This window comes from Azolla caroliniana, unplaced genomic scaffold, assembly GCF_043228905.1.
Source record: "Azolla caroliniana isolate FFs.n. ecotype wild unplaced genomic scaffold, voAzoCaro1.0.p SCAF_20, whole genome shotgun sequence".
Taxonomy (NCBI): domain Eukaryota; kingdom Viridiplantae; phylum Streptophyta; class Polypodiopsida; order Salviniales; family Salviniaceae; genus Azolla; species Azolla caroliniana.
In genome coordinates, this window is record NW_028230455.1 from 10722654 (window position 1) to 10748133 (window position 25480).

Consider the following 25480-nt stretch of genomic DNA (forward strand, 5'->3'; position numbering starts at 1 on the left):
GGCTAAACTGGTTAAGCCCAAATTAGATTAGGCTTAACCAGTTTGGTTTGAAGCGGTTACTGGTTCCTTTCTGGTTTGATATTATTTTGCTTTTTGAAATGGTGTCGTTATTTCCCCCCTTTCTCTTTCTCTCTCTCTATCTTAGTTTTTTGAAACATTTCACTAGTGTAAGTACCTAATTAGGAGTAGGCAATGGTTTGGCTCAAATCTAAACCGGTTAAACGGTTTGGTTCGGCTTCCGGTTTGAGCTCGGTTTCTTAACCATTACTCATTGCTTCCGTCGTTCATTTTGGAAAAGAGAAAGAGAAAGAGGAAGAAGAAGAAGAAGAAGAAGAAGAAGAAGAAGAAGAGAAAGAGATATGGAGGCCATCGCGCAGAACATACATATCCTTCTCCCCCGCGAACCCCGTACCTCCTTCTGCAGAAGCAGAAACAGAAACAGAAACAGAAACAAGAGCTCCTTTGCCCCACCATCTCTGAATCCTTCACACACCCCATCCCTGCGCTGTAATTCGTCCGCTCTCGTCTCTTCTTCCTCCTTTGCTGACAGCAAGGTATGGTAAAACCCTTGCCCCTAAATCTTGAAACTCTAAGTTCCCATTCCATCATACACAGAAATGGAGTTCCCTTCTCTTTTGGTTTGTACCGTTTTTTCAAGATATTTCTCTCCCTTCAATCTTCTTCTTTTGCAATCTTTTGCAGAACCTGCAAGATGCTAAATATAGTCTTCTGCAAGCCATCGTGGGCACAGAGAGAGGGTTGTCCTCATCACCTGAAGAAAGATCTGTCATCGAAGAATCCATGGTGAGTCTATGGCCTCTGTTTCTGTTGTTGCAGTTTCTTTGTGGGATGAAGAGTCAAGATTATAGCCAAAAATATACGTGCTGAGTCTAGGGAAATAATGTATTTTCTCCATTACATTGAATTTTATGATATTATAGGATTAAAGAGTCTAAGATGATTTCAAAGAATCTATGGTGAGCTTAGTGTTGAAATCTGTTTCATTTTCAGGATGGAATTTTGAGATTATCTATGATGAAACTTACTGCTATATTTTAGGTTTAAAAGTCAATAGGTTAATAATCATAGAAGATTTTAGGACTAAGGAATCTGTTGCATAGTCGGGTAAAAGTTGAGATTGTGAAAGAATATACAGTGAATCTAGCATTCTATTTGTGGCATTATAGAGTTAAACATAAAGATTATCGAAGAATAAATGGTGAGTGTAAATGACAAATATGCTGTTACATTGAAAATAATATGAAAAGAACTTATGATGACTATAACAACAAATAGGGTTGAATTCAAGAGAAAATATCTTACCAATTCCATGGCCTTATATATATGAAGCTTGTGAGGACGGCAGGTTGCAGTTGAATCTCTTGATGCTGGGCGGAATCTCGACTTGACCAAGGTTGATGGGACATGGATGCTTCAATATACAACTGCTTCCGATGTTGTCTCCATCCTGCAAGCATCAAAATTTCCGTTCTTGAAGGTTAGCCACTCGCCTTTTGCATGCAATATTCCTTTGGACCCAAGAGTATTTCTTTATTTCCCCAAATGCCATTGGTCAACCCCTGAGAAGCAATTACAGTTGCTATTTGAGCCCCTTTTAAACTCTTTCTGTTGTTGAATAAGGACATTTGAGAAAATAACCAAAACTGGGGCATTTGGTGAAATGAAGAATGAACTCTAACCCCTACTTATTCCTAATCGAGTTTTCATGCATCTAGTCCTTCTCTTTTGAATAGTCACTTTTCCACCATCGCACTTACAAAGCTTCTCACACTTTTAGAGGCTGTCCATCGCCTTCTATTATTTTCTTTTATTTAATTACATGTCTCTTTCTCGTTGGTACATTATGTCTCATGCTTTGCTTCCATTTTCATTTCTAATATTGAATTATGTGACTATTGGATTAAGAAGTAATGGTAGGTAGGCTTATATTCTACATTTTCTTAATTTAGCCCACTCTCTTGCTCTTCTACATTCTCATCAAAGTTAGTGTCAACGTCCATTTCAATGTACTTGTATAGAGATGGTTGAGTATACTTGTGACATGAGAAACAACTTGCTGTGTAATCTTCTTTTAATGTTAGTGCCTTCTCACAGCTTGGCTGTGTCTATTTTGTTCTAAAAACTGTTCCACTGCTGCTATTAACAACTTTTCTCACATGGCATCAGAGTAGTGAGGACACAGACCTATCTTCTTTTATCCCTCCCTCACAACCCTTTAGAGGAGGTTCTCTTAGCAGCCACCCTCCCAACCTATAGAGGAGGTTTTTGTTTTTCTTTTCTCCTCATTTGAGCCTCTCCTAGCATCTAGGGAGGAGTAGAAAGACCTTGAGCATCTACTTATAGCTGTTGCAAATTGTCTAGTTGTAGCTCAAGAGGAAGATATCCATGGCCTCACATGCCACCATTGTTTCATCAACCATTCCCCAACTCCCCAAAGAGTCCATCTTGGATGGGAACAATTACTTGGATTGGGAATTGCGAATGGATTATGCTCGAAACACTCATCAAGAATTGATTATGGTGCATTTAGATTTGGAGAAAGCTAATGATCATGTTAATTGGCCCTTTGTTTTTGGGTTAATGCATACAATGGGCTTTGGACCTCGTATGTCTTGCCGCATATTTTTATTAGGATAAGATGCGGTGTCTTGAGATTCATGACAGTCCCAACATCATGGATCAAATAACGCAATTTGTTACTCTCCAAAAGGAACTAGTTTCTTTCGGAAGCAAGTCAATTGAAGTTGAGTTTGTGCATCGTCTAATGATAAAGTTGCTTGAGTCATTCTCAGCCTTTTGTGACACAATTTCTCTTCTTCCCAATGCACTTGATAGGAATACATTCTTGGCATGCTACAAGATAGGGAAACAAGGAAGAAAAGTGCTAAACTTCCAATGAGACGCTTCTACATGCGAAAAGTAAAGGCAGTGGAAGAAAAATGGCAACTCCTACAACAAACCCAATCCAAGACCAGCAAACAACCCATCCTACAAGGAGCTCACCTGTCATTATTATGGCTACAAAGGTCACATTTAGCCCGACTGTCAGAAAAAGAAAAGGGACAATGCCAAGAAATCTTCTTCTACCGAAAATCAACCTTCACCGAAATCAAACTCGGTCCACTCAGCCAAAGAAACAGTTTTCCTTGCCATGGAGGAACATTCTTCACATTTGGCTGGAACAAACTACCTCAACCATTGATGAGTGGTTAGTACACAATGGTGCCACTGCACACATGACCTATGACAAATCCATTTTGCATGATGTGAAGCCTAGCTCCTCCCAAATCTCCATAGGAGATGTATCAAGCATTGAGGCTTCTTGTGTGGGTAATGTGTTTCTTAACACTTCTTTAAATGACAAACATGCTATTCTTCAAGATGTGCTACATATGCCTCGCATCTCTGCCAACCTACTTTTGGTCTACCGAATCACTAAGCAAGGTTATGGAGTCTACTTTGAAAGCTCTGTTTTTGGGAGTCATTGACACCAACAACTTACAAATTGTAGCTTCTGGCACACAAGGGGGTTTATATTGATTGAAAAGTGTCCATAGCCCCTTGGAAACATCCAAATCTCATCTTCTTCATCTTTTTCAAGATTCTCATGCCTTGGTGGCACAAGAAGATCCCATGTTGTGGCATGTTAGGCTCGGTCACCTCAACTACGATTCTCTACAAAAGCTCTCCTCTTCACAACTAGTTGAGGGTCTGCCTATTTTCAAAACTCCCAATACCCCATGTGTTGCTTGTCTTCATGGCAAGTAACATCGAGAGCCTTTCCTACATGAAGCCACTCCCCATGCAACATCTATCTTGGAGTTAGTGCACATGGATCTTTGTGGTTCCATGAAAACCACTACTCTTGGTGGTGCACGCTATTTCATGGTTATAATCGATGATTTTTCCCACAAGGTTTGGGTTTTTTTCCTTGTAGAGAAATCTCAAGCCTTCACCAAATTTCAAGAGTGGGTAGCTCTCGTGGAGAACGAGACATCAAAGAAAGTTCGAAAGATCAGGTCGGACAATGGTGGAGAGTTTATCTCCCAAGATTTCCACCATTTTTGCTCTCAACGAGGCATTGTTCGCAAATTTTCGACACCCAATACTCCTTAACAGAATGGAGTTGTGGAAAGGAAGAACTAGATAGTCTAAGAGATAGCTCTTACTATGCTTTCTCAATCTGATCTTCTTCTCTCGCTTTGGGGTGAAGCTATCAACAGAATAGTCTACATCATCAACTGTTGCCTAACAAAAGCAGTTGCTGCAATGACCCCTGCAGAAGCATTTACAGGTTTAAAGGCGTCGGTTTCTCATTTTAAAGTCTTTGGTTGTGATGCTTAGGTTTGTGAGAAAAGTTGTTAATAGCAGCAACGGAACAGTTCTTAGAACAAAATAGACATAGCAAAAGAGTAGAGCTTGTTTTTAAGTAGCAACAAAACTAAAAGTCTCTACAAAAGAGGTTGGTATAGCCTATTTATATAAAATTGGGGAAAGTGGGTGAAATGGTTGTTTGGTAGTTAAGTGACTATTGTACTACCAAATAGGTACAATAAAGTAGGAATAAGAGGGAATATCTTGGAAAAATTGGAAGAAAGAAAAGGCATTTAAAGCGTTGTAGATTCTAGAGAGAGAAGGCATTTAAAGAGTTGTAGATTCTAGAGGTAGAAAAATCTAGGAAGAGAGAATGTAGAACAGAGATAATAAAGGTGAAAGAGAGTGTAGGTTTGGAGCTACCACCCCCAACACCTCTCATCTCTAGAATGGCGGTCCAACATTGAGTCGACCAAGGAGTTGATCAATGACTTGTCTTGGAAGTGGCTTAGTAAATAAATGAGCCACATTTTCTTGAGGAAAATATGCCAAGTTGATGACTTGTGATTTCACTAAATCACGAACCAAATGGTAGTGCACTTTGATATGTTTTGTTGTACCATGAAATGCTGAGCTATGTCCCAAGGCACGAGCACTTTGGCTGTCGGTGAAAACTGCAATAGGAGAGACTTGCAAAACACTAATGGGAGAAAACAATTGCATTAACCATAGCAACTCATAGCAAGTATCAAAGTAGGCGTGATATTCAGCTTCTGTCGAAGAACAAGAAACTGAGTTTTACTTCTTCGATTTCCAAGAAATCAAGCTTGAACCTAACATAAAACAATAGCCACTTGGGAAGTGGTGGAAGCTGATGTGTAGGGGGAGGGAAAACAAGTGGAGTTGAGGGAGAGCTTTGAATTGTTGGCGAAGTTAGAGATGAGTAGGAGGAGATGGGAGGCTTGAAGGCGAGACATCTTCGTCTAAAATAGGAGATTCCGGAGAAGCTAGAATTTCAACCGTGAACTCAGGTGAAATCCTAGAGTCATCAGTCTGAGACTCCACAAAATGAACATCTCTAGAGATGACTGGGGACGTTGATTCTAAATTGCATAACCTGTAGGCTTTAGATTGTGTGCTGTAACCAAGAAATTTGCATTTCTTGGTTTTGGACTCAAATTTAGTTCTTTTATGATCTCAAATGTGAACATAAGCATCACAACCAAAGACTTTAAAATGAGATACTCATGACTTTACACCTGTAAATGCTTCTACAGGGGTCATTGCAACAATTGCTTTTGTTGGGTAACAGTTGATGATGTAAACTGCTGTGTTAACAGCTTCATTCCAAAATGAGAGAGGAAGATCAAATTGAGATAGCATTGTACGAGCCATCTCTTGGACTGTCCGATTCTTCCTTTCTAGAACTCCATTTTTTTCAGGAGTATTGGGTGTAGAAAATTGGTGAGCAATGCCTCGTTGAGAGCAAAAATGGTGGAAATCTTGGGAGATAAACTCTCCACCATTGTCCGACCTGATCTTTCGAACTTTCTTTGATGTCTCGTTCTCCACGAGAGCTACCCATTCTTGAAATTTTGTGAAGGCTTGAGATTTTTCTACAAGAAATTAAACCCAAACCTTGCCGGAGAAATCATCAATGATGAGCATGAAGTAGCGTGCACCACCAAGAGTAGTGGTTTTCATGGAACCACAAAGATCTATGTGCACTAACTCCAAGATAGATGTTGCATGGTGAGTGGCTTCATGTGGGAAAGGCTCTCGATGTTGCTTGCCATGAAGACAAGCAACACATGGGTAATTGGGAGTTTTGAAAATAGGCAATCCCTCCACTAGCTGTGAAGAGGAGAGCTTTTGTAGAGAATCGTAGTTGAGGTGACCGAACCTAGCATGCCACAACGTGGGATCTTGTTGTGCCACCAAGGCATGACAACCTCGAAGAAGATTAGATTTGGATTTTTCCAAGGGGTAATGGGCACTTTTCAATCAATATAAACCCCCTTCTTATGTGCCACTTGTGGAGGGTTGCAACTTCAGAACTGCACTCTCTTTCATCTTTATTATCTCTGTACTACATTTTCTCTATTCCCAAGTTCTCTCTCTAGAATCTACAACTTTTTAAATGCCTTCTCTCTCTAGAATCTGCAACGCTTTAAATTTCTTTTCTCTCTTCCACTTTTTCCAAGATATTCCCTTTTTATTCCTACTTTATTGTACCTGTTTGGTAGTAATAGAGTCTCTTAACTACCAAACAACCATTTCACCCACTTTCCCCAATTTTGTATAAATAGGCTATACCAACCATCACTAAGCAACTGATTTGGTTGAAGAGGATGAATTTACTTCTTTCATGTACTAAGGAGACATCAGTTAGCTCCAAAGATGTGTATGACACTTTGTTGCCTCTTTTGACAAGTGGACACTTAAGTGTTGGCCCATTTGAGGCACCTTCTCAGCCTTTGGAAACTACTTATAATGATGTAGATCATTCCATTTCTGATGCAGACTTACATGATGCACATATTAATGGGAGGGTAGATATAGAGGAGGCAAAGACTGTGCCTAAATGGCTGTTGTAGACTTTGCAAAATAGCAAATTAGATGTTCCTTTCTCATACCGTACTCGTTCAGGTTCTCGTAATGCTTCGTTTGCATCAGATTGTGATGAGAATAAGCCTATTTCTTTTGATGAAGCATGAAATTCCGAGAATTGGATGGCTGCTATGCAATCAGAATATGATGCTATTATGAAGATTGGTATATGTTCTTTATGGCTGCCTCTATTCTGTGTGATGAGAATGAGCCTGTTTCTTTTGATGAAGCACAAAATTCAGAAAATTGGATGGCTGCTATGCAATCAGAATATGATGCTATTATGTAGACTGGTACATGGTGTTTATGTGACTTGCCTCTTGGCAAGAAGGCTATTGGCTCTAAGTGGGTATATAAGATGAATCGTAAACCTGATGGAATAGTTGACATGCGTAAGGCTAGGCTTGTTGCGAAAGGTTATGCCCAAGAAAAAGGCATTGATTTTGATGAGACCTTTGCTCCCACCTGCCATATGACTACTATTCGTAGCATTTGTGCAATTGCAGTTCATCGTGGTTGGAATGTACATTAGTTGGACATTAAAACAACATTTCTAAATGGTGATCTTCATGAGGAAGTGTATGTATCTCAGCCCTGTGGTTTTGTGCATAAAGGGCATGAACACAAAGTGTGTAGGTTGAGAAAGGCATTATATGGCTAGAAGCAAGCACCACGTTCTTGGTATGAAAAGATACATGCCTATTTTATTGCATTTGGGTTTGAGAATAGTCCAACGGAAAGCACCTTATATGTTAAGTGTGTTGATGATGTATTTCTGATCATGGTTGTGTATGTTGATTGCTGATTTTAAGGCTGATTTTGCATGCCTCTTTTGAGATGTCAGATTTGGGACATTTGCATCATTATTTGGGCATTCAATTTATGCAAGTTGATAGTGGGATAGCTTTGTGTCAATCAAAATACATTGACACATTATTGTAGCATTTTGGCTTTGATGATTGTAAACCTATTGCTACTCCCATGGAGACATGTTTACGTTTGAGGCTTCATGATTCTAGAGATGCATTTGATGTTATTCTCTATCAGCAGGCATTTGGATGCTTGATTTACTTATGCATAACCCGACCTAATATCAGTTTGTTGTCTGTCAGATGAGCATGCTTATGTTTTACCCAAGAGTTGAGCATTGGCAGGCAATTAAGCGCATCTTTTGCTACTTGAGTGGTACCTGGTCACCTGGATTGTTTTATACAAGGGGGGGTCACTACTGCCAGACCTGAATGCTTTTTTTGACTCTGATTGGGCTGGTTGTTGTGACACTCGTGTGTCCACAAGTGGTTTTTGCTTCATGCGTGGTAGCTCATGCATATCTTGGTTGAGCAAGAAGTAGGCTATTGTGGCCACTTCTAGTTGTGAGGCTAAGTATAGGGTAGCTTTCACAACTACAATTGAGTGTGTGGCTCAAATGCCTTTTAGCTGATTTGGGTGTTGGTCAGTCTTCTGCCACCACCATCTTCACTGACAGTCAAAGCACAATGGCAGTTGCAAGGAACCCTGTGTTCCATGCTCGCACTAAGTACATTGAGGTGCATTATCACTATGTCAGGGAAAGGTTCTCCGCTAGAGAGATCAGATTGGCTTATGTGCCCATGCAAGAGAACATTGCAGACCTCTTCACAAAGGCTCTGCCTATGGAGAAGTTTGAAGCTTTCCGTGAAGCTTTAGGCCTACTCCCATTTATGGATTGATCTCTATCCACATAGCTTGGCACTTGCTTAACCATGAGTGCTAACACCTTGTTCACCGCATCACTCCCAAGGGGGATTTGTTGACATATTTTGGTAGTGATGTGTATTAACACACTTAGGCATTTTTTCTCTCTTTAGGAGTTTTTTCCCCCCTATCTAAAAATACTCTCATAACCCTAAAGTGGTTAAGTTTTTGTGATTCTAAATAAGAACCCAACATTTTTCGCTTTTGCAACTATAATGAATCAACCAGAAAAAGCTCAACTTGGGTGTCAATAGAGTGTACCTCTCTTGCTGGCTCGGGCAATTAGTCTTGTACCACATACATTTTCCATACTCCACCTTTGAGGATTGTGTGTGCACTATTCAAGATAAATAATATGCTCGTAGAGGAAGAACTTTAAAATGTTGATTGGACAACTAAGTCATGCTCTTATAAATATCTATTTAATGCCGAGTGGGAATCTTATCCCAAGGATCTCATTTCGTGTAGAAAATATTCTTTTAGAACTTGTGCAGTTTTGAAAACGAGATTGTACAACTCTTAACAAAAATTAGATTAAAACGTTTTCCTAGTTTAATTGGAGAAACGTAAATGGTCTTTAATCCCAACATATTCTACGAACTCCTTGTATTGTAGACTCCTACTCAAAATTTTAAGATGAGGAATTTAAGGACAAGATTAATGAAAAGCATTTGTGAGGTACTTGAAACCTTTGATGTTTTTCCTCAAAAGGTATTTTGCCTTTATTCAAGTTTTATATGAGCTTGTGGTGAATGGTTTATAAGAAGCACTTGAGGTCATAGAGTATCACTTAAAAGAGATCAACATTGGATTCATGTTAAAGGACAATGCTATTTATCTAAAGTCACGTCCACATTTAAGAATACCATATACTTAATGTTGGATGCAAATAGTTACCCGTATATGTTGACTCACATTTTGAACTTAAACATACTCTTGATGAGTTAAAGAAATATTGGGTCATGGATCTTTGAAATCATGACGTATTGAGTTTATATGGAAAAGTTGTCATTGATGTATGTGGCTACACAAATAGATATGTTTAGGCAAAAGGTTTAGTGTTTATAATACCGTTACAAGTCCCATTTTAGAGTACAAGGTAGATAAATGTAGGACATGATACGCTTGTTGAAAGTCAAGTAAAGCATGTAACATTCTTGTGGAAAGGCATGCCCAAAAGTAAATATATGAGAAGGTGTGACTTCATCCTCTAGGTGACTTAACAAAGATGCACAAAAGGCACTTGACAGAACATGTCATCAAAGCATTTTGAATGCACATTTCATGTAAATGTGAGATAAAATGAAGGTGTTAAGCATGAGTTTGTGACAATTTATGTATTTGGCCATCATATCAAACATGTTACAAGATCTCATCATTATGTCTATCATTTGCATGTACGTCCAAATGCTTATAGTGTAGACATGTGTATAGGCCTAATTATAAAGGTCAAAAGACACTTATCACTTATTCTTTATTTTTGGACCAAGTTTAGTGTCAACTTGGACAACCCTAAATAGGTCATATAAAACATAAATTTACAACTTTTGGATCTCACTTTAAAAGGTGAGCTCTTCCAACTATTCCACTCTCCATTTTTTTCAACCATCTCTTTATTGTTGCACTCAAAGCACCCATACTTTGGTGACTCCCACGTGTTCCTCAGCTTTATTGACATCATTTCTAACCCTTTCAACTAGTATCAAAGCAGCTTTAGGGTTTTAGAACTACTACGTAGTTGCTCTATCGTGATAATCTTCAATTTCATTGCGAAGAACCTTGCTACAGAGCTTGAAGGAACTTCTTGGGCATCTTAACATCCATAACAAGCTGTTTTTAAGTGATTTACAGTCTAAAATAGGTGTTTTTTAGTAAAATATCAGTGATTCTAGCAAATCTTAGATTTTCATTGGTTTTCTCACTATATCAATGTGCTAAACATATGCATTGGAAGAGATATCCTACTTGAATTTTTACAATTTCAACAAATTCATCCATGTATGACAAGTGATGGAGTATATTGTTATAATTTCTTGCAAAACAGAGCCTAAAATTTGGTGCTTTTGCTCCTACATGCATCTCTTTCTGAAGGATCTTGATAGAATGAAGAAGATCAAGTACACAAGACGTACGAGCCACACAGAGTAAAAGCAACACTTCACCTGCTTTCCATATTGATATTTATTACAAAAATCAAGCGTTGTACCTTTAGCATCAAGCTTCCTCAGATTACAAACCCTAGTGAGACCCTTTTGGCTCGTATGTCCAAGTCTCTTATTCCACAACTTCATATGGGAATGAACTTTAGCCAAAGCAATAAACTTGCCTGATAAAGCATTTCCATGTAAGCAATAAAGAGTTCCCTTTTTGTGTCTTTCACAATCAATCTTGAACTTTTTGTCATTTTCCATAATCCTCTCTCAAAGAGAATTCTATAACCATGCATATCCATTTGACCCATAGAAAGCAAGCTTTCCTTGAACCTTGGTACATAATGCATGTTATGCAAAACCAACTCATTAGTGCCATTTGTAGAAAAATGCATTGTGCCAATACCCCTAATGGATCATACATGATTGTTTCTAAGGTATAAATGGCCATGGCTACCTGCAAAAAAATTAGAAAATTACTCCTTGACAAGAGTCACATGAAATGAAGCACCAGAGGCAAGTATCCATGTTTGGACCAATGCATCACTGACGATCAACAAAGCATCAATAAGATCATTCTTAGTGATGCACATGTCCTATGAATGAACATTTAGAGAGGCATCATATGCATAAGTATCATCAGTTGAAAAAGTAGCAGGTAAAATGTTTTCAACTACTGACAACTCCTCTATGACTACATTAGAGGCCAAGTTGGCCTTCTCTTTGTCCTTTTGGCTGTCCTATACATCAATGACAAGTGTTCAGCTGCACTTTTGGACTCATTTAGTTGCATGCCAACAAGCTTTCGCAAGTGAACCGTTGCTTTTACTCTGGTGTGTCTCATAAGTCTTGTGTACTTGATCTTGTTCATTCTATCAAGATCCCACAGAAAGAGAATTCCTTGCATTCTCTCTTTCCGCAAGTCGAAACCTGTTCCCTCAAATCATCAAATCTCAAATAAATTTTTCACATTGAAGGAAGATGACGCCATAGTTGCACAATGAAGAGGTAAAATCAAAGAACAGCCTCAAGAAACAGTGCACCACAACTCCAAAAGGTCACAAGAGCAATTTGGGGCAAAAATAAGTAATGTTGGGCACAAAAATGGATCTCTGAATTTTTTGCGAAGAGAATTTTAGAACCTTAATTTGTGCTAAAAAACAACTAACTTTGTTGTTTTCAACCTCAAAGAACATATAAAAAGCTAATACTTCTTATTTGGACCGTGAAGTCGAAACAAGGAGTGCGGACGGCAGGCAATCGGTGGGTGCAATATGTAAGATGTAGAGTTATAGAGAAAAAAAAGGTTTAGGGTTTAGGAATTAGGGTTTGAGTTTTGGTTTTGGTTCAGGGTTAGGGTTTAAGAATTAGGGTTTAGTGTTTGTTTTGGGCTTAGGGTTTAGAGGGTAAAAGGGTTTACGATTAAGTGCAAGAGGGGATAAAGTGAAAAGAAACACCAAGAATAATTTGCGCACACCCAAATCATTTGACAAACTTGGTGTAAGTGAGGCATAATAAGAGATAAAGGAAGGGGAGAGAGAGAGAGACGAGGGATTAATCACTAACATTAAAATTAGAAACAAGGTAAAACATAACCATAAGCTAAATAGTCTAGATTAAAAAGAGGGAGAGATTAAGAAGGAGACTAATTTTCATTAAGAAAAAGGAAAAAGTTACAATACGATGGGTAATGGTCATGAGCAAACTAGTTTCGCCCCCTACGGGGCTCATCAGTGCTACCATGACCATTCGAGGTGGATAGGTTTATATAGGGAGTTTTTGGAGTGGGTTTAGAGAAATGACAATAGGGAGTGGGGTTGTGCTTATGGATGTGATTGAAAGGGGGGGAAAAGATTTGGAAAAGAAGGAAGAGGATTTTATGGGCTTTAATGTGATAAGGGGAAGGCTTTGGTATGAGGTTATATTGTAAAAGTAGGGATAAGAAGAAAAGGGAGAGTTTAGGATATAAAATGTAAAAAGTGAGGAAATATAAGGGGCATTAAGAGAGAGGGGGAAACAAGGCTTACGTGAGATGATGAGAAGGGAAGGAGAGAGAGAGAGAGAGAGAGAGGGAATGAGTAGACATAAGGGGAGTGAGTAGATCTAGGAGGAGAGAGAGTGGGAAAACGTGAAAAATTAAGAGAGAGCAAAAGGGGAGAGAGAGGAGAGAGATGTGTGTAAACTAGAAAAAGTAAGAGAGAGAAAGGAAAGAGGAGAGAGATAAGGGAGAGAGACATGTGTGGGAAAATAAAGGTGAAGGCAATTGAGAATATGTCATGCTTTCTATGGAGGCCCTTTCAAATCTTTTCCCCCCCTTTCAATCACATCCATAAGCACAACCCCACTCCCTATTGTCATTTCTCTAAACCCACTCCAAAAACTCCCTATATAAACCTATCCACCTCGAATGGTCATGGTAGCACTGATGAGCCCCGTAGGGGGCGAAACTAGTTTGCTCATGACCATTACCCATCGTATTGTAACTTTTTCCTTTTTCTTAATGAAAATTAGTCTCTTTCTTAATCTCTCCCTCTTTCTAATCTAGACTATTTAGCTTATGGTTATGTTTTACCTTGTTTCTAATTTTAATGTTAATGATTAATCCCTCGTCTCTCTCTCTCCCCTTCCTCTATCTCTTATTATGCCTCACTTACACCAAGTTTGTCAAATGATTTGGGTGTGCTCAAATTATTCTTGGTGTTTCTTTTCACTTTATCCCCTCTTGCACTTAATCGTAAACCCTTTTACCCTCTAAACCCTAAGCCTAAAACAAACACTAAACCCTAATTCTTAAACCCTAACCCTGAACCAAAACCAAAACTCAAACCCTAATTCCTAAACCCTAAACCTTTTTTTTCTCTATAACTCTACATCTTACATATTGCACCCACCGATTGCCTGCCGTCCGCACTCCTTGTTTCGACTTCACGGTCCAATTGAGCACGTTAATATAGTGAGAAAACTTGCAAAAACCTATGAATTGTTGAAAAACACTTATTTAACCTGTAAATCACCTAAAAACAGCTTGTTATGAATGTTGAGATGCCCAAGAAGTTCCTTAAAGCTCCAGAGCAAGGTTCTTCATGATGAAACTAAAGATTATTGCGATAGAGCCCTTGTAGAACAAGTCTAAAACCCTAAAGCCGCTTTGATACCAGTTGAAATGATGTTAATAGAGCTGAGGAAATCATGGGAGTCACCAAAGTATGGGCGCTTTAGGTGCAACAGTAGAGCGATGGCTACAAAAAATGAAGAGTTCAGCAGTTGGAGGAGCTCACCTTTTGAAGTGAGATCCAAAAGTTGTTAACTTATGTTTTATATGACCCATTTAAGGTTGGCCAAGTTCACACTAAACTTGGCCTAAAAATAAAGAATAAGTGATAAGTGACTTTTGGCCTTTATAATTAGGCTTATACACTATAAGGGGGTCTTTTAGGGGCTTGTCATCTTTTTGATGCTATATGTGCACGGGCATGTTGCCCAGAAGCTTATTAGGAAAGGGTCAACCATTTATCTTGATAGTGTATGTGTAGAGTAATGCATTATATTACAAAATCTAATTTCAATGTTATGTGTGAGGACATGTTCCGGGAGAATAAAGACAATAAAAGAGTTTTTGAGTGTAGGATGATGATGTTCATGAATGCATTGTGTGGAGAAATCTATGGCAAAAGTTTAGTAGATTATTTCTGTATGGACATGTTGACACTGCTAACATTGTGGAGGCAAAGGCAATTTATTGAATACACAACCTGGAGAAGAAGAATTAACTGGTCAATTAATGATGTAGTACATGCTTTAATTGTGATAGTTTGTTTGGCACTTGCATTGGAGTTATTATGGTGGAATTTTACATGTATCACTCTCACATATCTCTTGCCTTTGTATGTACCATTCTATCATTGTTTGTCTAATTCAAGTGCCAGACACATGCCCCGATTAAAGCATACACTAGATCAGTGATAGATTAGTTAATTCTTCCTCTCAAGGTTGTGTATTTCTATATAAATTGCCAATGTCTCTCCACAAGGTTGGTATGTCAACATGGACATCCATATGCAAATAATCTCCCAAACTTGGGCCATAGATTCCTCCAAACACAATTGCTCCACACTATCCTCCTATAAACTCACAAGCTCCAGCTTTGTCCTTATATTCTTGCATGACCTCCTTACAGACAACATTAGTTGACACACGTGTTGATAGAGCTAGTTTCTTTAAGCAGCTCATATTTGGGCAAGAGTTAGCAACCCATGCTTTTTTAGCATGGAACATACACAATGCATTATGGCACTTAGGTTGTGATCGTTCACCATCCACAGTAATCAAACCTTTGATGGTCTTGAGTAATAACATTAGATATGGCATTATATTCTGTCCAAGATTTATCAAAAACATTAGATATGACATTGGCCTCACACTTGGCATCCTTGCAAATATAATTTTCAAGCCAGTTTCTAATTGTATTTGTTCATGATTTGAGTCCCAATCAGAACTACAAATCATATCCCATAGTGGGATTCAGATACCCATAGCATTCCGTGCAATTATTGCATATAATGAGAAACTGAATTGATTCGGTTTGAATGTGGAGGCAATCACCCAAGAGTTCTCTTGTGACAATCACTAACACATTTCTAACGTCCATTTATCTTCAAACTATCAAGATAAATAGTTGTAGGGTTGGAGATCCATTTGAATCAATCAACTATGGCTGGACATGTGCCACTTTCCTTTGCTCTTTAAGTGCTTGCATCATTGAAGACCATTTATCTTTCAACAATGCACTTCCTATTTTAGCCTATTAGCCATATTATGCACCTGCTTTGGTATCATAAAGAATCTAAAAGAAACAAGTTCTAATGGACTAGCCTTAGACTGGTGAGTTTTTTTTTCGCATGCCCAACTTGGCAACAGCCTTGCACACCCAACATCTGTGCAACATCAAACAAGTCATCTTTGCAATAACTTATTACATTGGGATGGTTTGGCAAATTATACACATAAGGTTTCGTTTCTTGGGACATGACCACTATGACAACCGTATACATAAATTTTCAAGATCCCATGTTTAACCCCTTCATTTGGTCTTATGTTCACATGAAATTTACATTCACAATGCTCTTTGGCCTTCGAGTGTAGCCGATCAATCGTCGTGGCACCTATGCGATGGCAATCATATCTCGACACATGTTTACCTTTTTGGGCCCTTTTCTGCAAGCATGCATGATACTTTAATCTCAGGAAGAGTATCATTTCTCTTACATGCTTCTACCTCAATCACTCCTGTGGGACTTGTAGACTGTAGTCATATCATATTTGCTTACACTTGTGCCCAACATTTCAGTTGTGTAGCCTTTATGTACATCAATCAGCAACCATATAAATCAATTACAGATTTTATGTATACACTAGATATTCCATGATTGTAAAGGTCCATGGTGCAATGCTTCTTTAACTCCATAATGTGTAAGTCCAAGATGGGCTGACTCAACATGTGCTTGCATAACTATATTCTCCATTGTTCAATGTATGATACTTTTAGATGTGGCAATGACTTTAAGTAAATTGGATATCATTATTTAGTGCGAGTCAACGCGTCATTCGCCTCCATGCGTTCAAATTGAATGTGCTCCTTGTGCCAAATCTTTCAAATTATCAACTGTGACCTTAAGCACTCCAAATAAATCATTAACCATGAATTCATAACTAAATGTCAAGTGATCCAAGTAACTCCCAAATGCTTCATTAATATTGTCCTTAGACTCGTCATCTTCGGATCTCATAGATGAGTTTGAATTTGATGAAGTTTCCTCCATTTCAAATTTTGACGCAAATTATAATCTTCCTTTTCCGCAGAACAATTACAAATCCTTTGCTTGTGTTGAATCACCTGAACTGATATGATACCATATTGCAAATGTTCTAAGATTTTTCAAATTCTTCTCTATGCTCAAACATTCAAAATCTTGGATGTATCAAACTTTGAATCTATGAATCTCAGATTATGTATGATCTTTGCAGTTTTTGGTCTCTGAATATGTGTGATCTTTGAAGTTTTGGTCAATGACTATGTGTGATCTTTGAAATCTTTGGTTTCTTTGAAACTGACATGATAGTAATTTGCCAATATTCCAAGATTTTCAAATTCTGCTCTGCACTTGAATATTCAATTTGTTTTGGAGGGTTAGATGCAGACAGCTGGATTAGTTTGGGTGGGCTAGATGTATGTAGCCAACTGGGTTAGAAAATTGGGCAAAGTTAGATAGATGTAGGTAGCCGGTTATGTAAATATATTGACCAGGTTAGATGCAGGCAACCTGTTTGGAAAATATATCACCTGGGTTAGATGTAGGCAGCCAGGTTAGGATATATGTCAGCTAGATCAGGAAATTCCTATCTGGAATATTCAAAAATAATTGGAAGGTTAGATACCAATAGGCTGATAAGTTTGGCCTGGCTAGATGTATGTAGCCAACTAGGTTAGAAATTTGGACCAGGTTAGATAGATGTAGGTGGCTGGGTTAGTAAATATATTGACCTGGTTAGATGCAGGCAACTGGATTAGAAATTTATCAGCCGGATTAAATGCAAGCTGCTAGGTTAGAAAACATATTGGCAAGGTTCGAATAAACAGGCTAGGTTAGTTGCTGGCATGCTGGGTTAAAAAATAATATCAGCTGGATTAGAAATGACTGAATGCCTAATTAATATTTGGTTGCAGATAGACAAGCGTTGCATATACATTTTTATCCACGTGTTTCACTTGACAAGAAACAACACCAAGGCCCAGAAACACTGTTTCAAGCCTTTGGCAGCCATTACCTGCAAATATGAGCTGATTGGGATCCAATGGGCCCTCAATTCTTCTCAGTGTTTGTAGCGATCATTGAGGATCTATTTGTATTTGTGAAAATTTTGCTCCTTTTCACTCACATTTGTGATGCCTGTGTCATGCATATACCCTTGTTAGGGATATTGGTGAGAATAGCCTTTAGTCTCACTGAATGACCCTACTAATTGTTAACCTGCAGTGTTTTTGCATTACTTTGAAGCTGGTACTAGGTACATCTGGATTCTCAATGAGAATCTATATCTTTGTTAGTGACACTGGTTAGAATAGCCTTTACTCTGAATTAATGGCCCTACTATTTGTTAACCTGCAGTGTTTTTGCATTCTCTTGAAAAGTGTTCATCTGAACCAAGTCCTTATTGCACACCAAAGTGGATGCATTGTATCTCTCTTCAAGAAGGGAACTTTAAAAATCCTAGTTCTTATTGCACGCGCAGTGAGAAGCATTGGACATATTTTTTCGTCCCCACTTATTGCATGATAATAACTTTTAACAAGATGGACACACGTTTTTGGAGTCATTTTTCATCTTTTCAGTTGGCCAGATGTTCCAAGAAATTTGAGTGTTTTTTGCATTTCTTTGAAGCTGGTACTAGGTACATCTGGATTCTGAATCAGAACCTATATCTTTGTTAGGGATACTGGTGAGAATAGCCTTTACTGTAACTGAATGGCCCTACTATTAGTTAACCTGCAGTGTTTTTGCATTCTCTTGAAAAGGGGACATTCTGCCAAACCTAGTCCTTATTGTACACACTGAAATGCATTGGACACAGCTTTTTGTCCCCAATTATTGCTTGATAATGACTGTAACAAGATTGACACACATTTTTCGAGTCATTTTTCATCTTGTAGGTTGGCCAGATTTTTCAAAAATTTGACTGTGCTGGTAATAAGGATGGTGGGATTGTTCAAAATGTGGTAAGATGGAGTGTGCCTGGTTTTCTGCAGGTGAGTAACGAGTTTATCTCAATTTGTTAAGTATGTAAATATCTGAAGAACACTGTCTAAGTCCTTCTCTAACTGCCATGAGAAGGAGGATTCTGACGGTGCAACCTTGATAGTCACTGCAAAATTCACTGTGGTAGGTTCAAGGAACATTGCCTTGCAATTTGAAGAAGTGAGTTGCTGCTACTTGAACAACAATCTTAATCATATCTTACTTGACTTCCTTGGTGTTACAGATTATTTATGTCTTCTATTTATATAACAGGCAGCTTTCGGTGGTTTACTGGTGAGTGAAGAATTACAAGCATTGATTGCTCCAGCATTCTTGCCTCACACGTTTTTTGCCTTGGAGGTACCACTTAATAATATACTGTTTCTCCAAATTTCTGACATACGATCATGTTTGCTTGAACTGTTGTATTTGTATTGTAGGTTTTGCAATTCATCCGAGGTTTCAATGCACGGTTTCCTCTTAGATCCAGTAACGGAGCAGGATCCAATGAAGAAAAGAGAAGGTGAGAATTAAACCAGGAAATACTCTGAATTCTAAAGAGAGTATTCGACTTGACTTGATGGTATCTTTCCTATTGCAGGACCCCATTGGGACTTCTATACTACATTTCGTTTGTGGACAACGATATGTTGATAGGAAGAACCCTTGGAGGCGGGGGAGTATTCATTTTTAGTAAAACTCAACCTCTCCAGTCCTTCTGAGCAGAATTGTGTTTGCAACCCAATGCCTACTGACATGTTTTCTGTATCAATGAACAAATTGTATGCAATGTTTATAACAAAGAATTGTATAGATTAATGATATGCACAATTCTTTAGCATTCTTTATGTAGTTCAGGGTAACCTCACATCTAAATAGAATTGAGTGAGAATATCGTTCTGTTTGGTGATGTGCATCATACCATTGATCTCATCAGAGTCGAATGCTACATTATTTACATTTGGTGAAGTGGATCACTGTAATTCGTGGTTGAAGGGTTCCTTTGTGAACTAATTTATGAGTAGCCTTTCAGAGGAAAACCTGTGTCATGTATTGTCTAATGTCAAGCAAATGTCTTTAACTGATTGTTCCGGTAGGTTGCTTAGTGATGCAGCTATCTTATTACGTGAGGCAGTTTAGCGGCCTATTACTCCATTACAATGAGTGCCACTCATTCTTGGGCTGTCAACATCTTCGGTTTGGATAGATAGCCATGCCAAAATATCTTTACTATTACCCATCACTTTTGAGTGTTAAAACATGTTTTGCTTCTCTTAAGAAATTGTCAAATGTAAAGCTTCTCTTAAGAAATTGTTGCATATCTTTTGCTTCATATTTAGGAAAGATTTCTGAGGAAGAAGTATGGTTTGCAAAAGGAGAAGGATTAGGATTAGGGTTTTCATGGAATTAGAAGCACAGAGTCGTGAAATGTGAGTAAAGCATATAACCTTTTAGGTGTTTTCTTTAGTTGGACACTCATGTGGTTCCCGGTTATCCCCTCTTAATATGTCATCGTAGCTTTCACAAATTCCATTATATGCTGAGAAAGTCAAAAGCAAGTGATGTCATCCTCAATGAGACCTCCATTGTATGTGTGACATGCAATTATATTTGATGTATTAGGGTGCTATAATGCAACATCAATACCTAGCTTATGTGATCAAATGAGTGTGAGGGCTCTACAAGAGTTAATACTAATGTTACTTACACAATCAATATGCATTCTTACCTTATATGTATTGAACCCAATGTTCAAGGTTGATTTTTGCAACGTAATATTCTAATTGTCCTTTTAGAATCTTCTTTGGTCTTCCTTACTAATTTCATTAACCTCTTCCTCAATGACTACATATTGCATAACATTGATTTTAGAGCTCAAAGAGAGCTTCTACACCTATCTTTTACCCCATCTAACCAACTAGATGAAATAATTCTGCTCTTGCGATTCTTTTGTAGCTTACAAACACTCCAAGCAAGCTCATTCTCATGTGACGTCAGTCTCTACCCTTGTCCAGTTGTCCTCTATGCTACTATGTCCAGTGGCTAACATCCTACTATTGACAAATTTTAGAGACTAACTTCTTATCAAACTACATGTCTAGCCGTGAGATCCCAAACCTAGTATGCTTACACAATTGGCTTATGACTCCCAAAGCTAACCATTCCATAAAATCTTATCCTCACATACCTTAATCATCTCTAAACCAATGTTCTTCATCTGACACTCTGCAAGGTATTATACAGGCGCCCTAAACTCCCACGTGCAAGGCTTCTTCAAATGGTCTCTTACAATACGACGGAGAAAAAGTCTTTAGCTTACAGCTCATGAAGGTGAGTTTGATTCCAACGACCCAAGAAAGAGGCCAAAAAAATAGACTTCAAGGATGAGAGATTCTGCATATTCTTCCCCTTCACCACATATGATTCCAAATTTTTCCCTTTTGCCACATGTGATTCCAAGTTTTTCATTTGGGTGCTTTCTATGGTTACCCTGCATTTAGATGTTTTCAATCTGTGCTACGGGAATATCTATTTATCATGCCAAACATGATTTTCCATTTCCATCTTGGCGAACATGTTTCTCCACCTAGTCAATTAAAGTTCCCTTCACAATAATTCACTTGCTCTTCAGTGTTTTGTAAGTTTACTAGGCAATTATCTCATTAATCTAGCAAGAAATAATAATTACAAGAACTAAGTTATTCATTACAAGAAATCCAAGTTTTTTAAAATTTTGGCTACATTTCACACCTTAAAACTAGCAAACTTAAAAGTGCCTATTTGGTATACCACGAAATGCATACATTTGATAGAGCTCTCCACCCAATGATCTGGTTGATCTTACAAGACTATTAATTACAAGCTGAATAATTCATTACAAGAAACACAAGATTTTTAAAAGAACACCTATATATCTAGCAAAATTTTGATATATTAGGAAACACATACAATTAGAGAGAGAGAGAGAGAGAGAGAGAGAGAAATATTACCGTCTTTTAAGAGGCCAAAATGGCCTATAAGACCAAACAAGAGATTACATCTTAAGTGTTGTCTTGTCTTTGAGAATGAGAGTGAGAGAGAGAGAGAAAGAGAGAGACAGATACTAACGTCTTTTAAGAGGCCAAAAACGCCTATAAGACCAAACAAGAGATTACATCTTAAGTGTTGTCTCGTCTTTGAGAACGAGAGAGAGAGAGAGAGAGAGAGAGAGAGAGAGAGAGAGAGAGAGAGAGATCTTCAACATCCATAAGAGACTGATTGCAATCTATGAGACGAAAGGCATTTTAGGCTCCCAAAAGGCTACTGTTGCACCAAAATAAAGGTTCTAGAAAGTATAGAAAAGAAAGGTTCTATAAAACAAAGATCATTATACCTTTTTCCATTTAGTTCAATGTGAACATGTCTCCCGTGTGGGCAAAACTTTGGGGAAATACATCATTATATGGTATTTCAACAGCAAAATAAAAATAAAAATAAAAACTGTTGGGGGTTTTAACATTTTCAATTGTCGGTGCATATATTGGACCTTGATCCCATTGTGCATTTCAGGAAACTAACCACTCATTCTTTAAATTAAGTATATTCCCAGAAGCCGTTTGATTCCATTGTGCATTTCCGGAATATAACCACTCACTCTTTGAACTAAATATATTCCCAGAAGCCGTTTGATGAGATCACTGGAAGCTTTCCCACTTAGAATATGTGTACAATATCATAGGCAAACCTGAACATAATTAAGAAAGCACAAGGTCTTATGAAATCACCAAATAAATAAATAAAAATAACTTCTTCCAAGAGGTTGCCAAAGGATACGTCCAGAATAACACAAAAGACTGCAAATGGAAGAATATAAAAAATTAATTAGATCTTTCAAAGTATAGCATGGAGTTGTACAATAAATTTTTATTGCATCTACATGGTGATGTTTAGTTGATTTACACAATTTGTTATTACTTGAAAAGACAAAGCAATTACAGATTGTCAATGAACTGATCTAATTGCACACAATTTGCAATTTCTTCTTGAAAAGACAAAGGGCTTCCAAGGTGACAATGGACTAATCTAGTTGAAGACAATTTGTTATTTCTTGAAAAGACAAAGAGATTCCTGGATGTGAATGGACTAATCAGGTTAAACCCATGTTTATGCCCCTCAAAAGAAACTCAAATACCCCAGGAAAAAGAGTGGAAATCATAAAAAATTTCATTTCCAGACACTAATACTACTGCAAGACATTTGACCTTAAGAGCAAGTTAAGGCTCAACCATCTCATCTATAACAGTTCACCATTATCAAGCTCTGATAAATCTAGAACATATAAATTTCGAAGTCAAGTGCTTCATAAGACATTAAAGTCAATAGTCAACAATATAATATTTCTTTACGTGGGCATACAGAAAGGATTAGGAAGCACTGAAAATATAGAACATGATAAATGAACAGCATACCATTAAACCAGCTGTCAAGCCATCTATAGTTACACGATTCCATGAGTCAAAGAATTTGTTGATATTAAATCCAGCTTTAACTGTCACAGCTGCAGAAGTGATCATCATGATGATAAAATAGAACAGAAATCCTGTGATGCTTGTTAGACCTAATATTCCTGCAACAACCCCACCTACAATAGAAAGAAAGGTGCGGCTGCAAACAACCAACATGAGAATAATAACTAAGCATAAGAACATAATTACATAAGAAAAAGACATTTGTTAAAATAATGTGCATAATGCATTGGTAAAGATACACAATCAAATCAAGTAGCAATGAAATCATTAGTGGATCTTAGACTAGGGCTCTCGAGAACATCCAACTAATCAAATCTTTGAATGTCTTGGCATGAAACCAGAAAGGGAGGGTTGTCAATCAATATGTATAGAAGAAGGATGAATTATGCACATCAAGAGCTGCTAGTATCACCTAATACTTGAATTCCCAATCTGAAGAGAATCTCATGCTATTAACGAAAGAGAAATCAGAATAATAGCATAGAGGGATTTGGGGCTCTACAAGAGAGTGTCTTATATGTCAAAGGACATAAAGTGTCTGACCAGACTTTCTCTTATAAAACGGATTTTATTAAACATAAATTCACCCTTCACTGCCAATTTTTATCCACTGACCACTACCAGTGTCCATTATGTTTTTAGGTTGATTTTGACAGATTCATGCACTGGGTTATGATGTGCATTGTGCAGTGACTTATCTTACTAAAGAAACTTCAGGCGCAGTAAATATCCATACGCCAGGTCAGTTGACATGAGATCTAGACCGAAGGAGTTTGGGAAGAGATTATATGGGATGCTATGATTGATCCAAATCTTTCTCTCGGGCATTAATCCTGGAGTCTCGCAATATACAAGCAGAAAGTCGCAATTCCAAAGGACTCAGTAGAGCTAAAAATGGATGCTAAACTGGAGCGAGGTGATGCTCTCAATCTTCGGACCTGGACCTACCAAGTAAGCTCCCTTAACTCATGGCTAAAACAATTCATATGGCTATTTTTAAAATAAGAATTCACCATGAGATAGGTCCCAAGTAGAGCTAGATCCCAAGATTCCTAAGGAAAGATTAATTGCAAATAACTACGCAGTATACAATGTTTCCTGCATAGTTCATAGATTCCAGAATAGAAAACACTCTCTCAATCCCCACTGCTAAAAATTTGAATTGTGAATACCTAATCTTTACTGAAGCAAAAAGAGAACAGATGTACATCCTGCACTCACACCAAGCAAATACGTCATTTCTCTCACATAAATATGTAGGTTCTCTAGTCCAATGCTAAAAAGTTGCCAAAAAATTGTTTGACTGTGAAACTTATAGATCACACTGAAGATCTGATGTATTGTGTTAAAAATCCACTATAACAGAATATTGAGACCCAGGTACTCAACTTTAAAATAGTTTATCATCTACTGCGCGAAGTAGGAATGTCTGAAATCATAATGACGAGAATGTTGAACTCAACCAAACTAGGTTCTGCCTACAGCATATGAAGATAAGTCTGAAATTGAAAGAACTAGTTTCTGTAAGATAAAATGTCTCAAAAAAGAAAAGAATATGTTTCTATCAACAAAAGGATTTTTTTGAAACGTATGGAACCAAAAGAAATCAGTTGCTGCATGAAACAAATATTGCAGTAACTGAAGCTCCTTTCTCTGATGTATAAAAATCGAAAAAAAAGGATGAAGAAACATCAGTAATCAGAGCAATACAACAGGATAAAGCATAACCTGAGCTGGAAAAATGTTTTCTGTGTGAAGAACAGTCTGCAAACAAAGGAGATCCTTTCTGTCCGCAAAAAGACAAGAAATGTCTGAAATCAAAGAAACTGGTCTTTGTTTGAAATTAGAGAGAATGTTTATGTATTGAGGAACGTTTCAAATCGATAGAAATCTGGTTTTTTCTATCTATAAAGAAAACGATCAAGAAATCTATGAAATCCAATCGAAAAGAACTCATATATTTCTGCATAAAAGGAGGAGATGATGAAATGAGTGAGGTCGAAGAAAGAAGAACGTGAAATATCTATCAAATATAAGCGAAAAGTGAGTGAGTGTGTCTGTGTGTGTCTGTGTGTGTCTGTGTGTGTGTGAGAGAGAGAGAGAGAAAGAGAGAAAGAGAGAAAGAGAAGAAGAGGTGGAACATGAGGAGCACCTGTAGTATATGGTCTTCATGTTGTGCTGGATGTTCTCTGCACTGAAGAGAGGCAGCTCACCTGTGCTCGCCATAGCCAAGATCTGAAGAAGAAGAAGACGAAGAAGAAGAAGAAGAAAAGCAAACACAGAGACAAGACATATATGTATGTATGTATGTATAAATAATATGTGAAGAATTACGACGTACCCCTGACTG

The 25480-nt window shown here is 37.8% G+C and overlaps 2 protein-coding genes across 2 annotated transcripts; one reads left to right on the forward strand and one right to left on the reverse strand.

The window, feature by feature from the left end:
- Positions 1-319: 319 nt before the first annotated feature.
- Positions 320-19466, forward strand: LOC147850985 (putative plastid-lipid-associated protein 10, chloroplastic). Its single transcript, XM_087336078.1, has 8 exons — positions 320-554; positions 703-804; positions 1367-1498; positions 18538-18633; positions 18722-18802; positions 18896-18982; positions 19063-19145; positions 19224-19466. The coding sequence occupies exons 1-8, from the start codon at positions 360-362 to the stop codon at positions 19342-19344; spliced, it is 897 nt and encodes a 298-aa protein (XP_087192204.1). The 5' UTR covers positions 320-359; the 3' UTR covers positions 19345-19466.
- A 2504-nt stretch (positions 19467-21970) lies between these two features.
- Positions 21971-25409, reverse strand: LOC147850986 (Rab5-interacting family protein). The gene is made up of 4 exons (XM_087335888.1): positions 25283-25409; positions 23071-23266; positions 22436-22455; positions 21971-22346 (listed from the first exon to the last, which is right to left on the reverse strand). Exons 1-4 carry the CDS (start codon positions 25354-25356, stop codon positions 22316-22318), a joined length of 321 nt encoding a protein of 106 aa, XP_087192014.1. The 5' UTR covers positions 25357-25409; the 3' UTR covers positions 21971-22315.
- Positions 25410-25480: the final 71 nt, after the last annotated feature.

Excerpts from the sequence above, each read along its gene's own strand:
- LOC147850985 (XM_087336078.1), top strand. The coding sequence starts at position 360 with ATGGAGGCCATCGCGCAGAACATACATATCCTTCTCCCCCGCGAACCC. Across the intron at positions 1,499-18,537 it reads CAAAATTTCCGTTCTTGAAG|GTTGGCCAGATTTTTCAAAA; the intron begins GTTAGCCACTCG and ends TTCATCTTGTAG. Across the intron at positions 19,146-19,223 it reads TCCAATGAAGAAAAGAGAAG|GACCCCATTGGGACTTCTAT; the intron begins GTGAGAATTAAA and ends TTCCTATTGCAG.
- LOC147850986 (XM_087335888.1), bottom strand. The coding sequence starts at position 25,356 with ATGGCGAGCACAGGTGAGCTGCCTCTCTTCAGTGCAGAGAACATCCAG. Across the intron at positions 22,456-23,070 it reads GCTTGACAGCTGGTTTAATG|TCTTTTGTGTTATTCTGGAC; the intron begins GTATGCTGTTCA and ends TTCCATTTGCAG. Across the intron at positions 22,347-22,435 it reads TCTTTTGTGTTATTCTGGAC|GTTTGCCTATGATATTGTAC; the intron begins GTATCCTTTGGC and ends AATTATGTTCAG.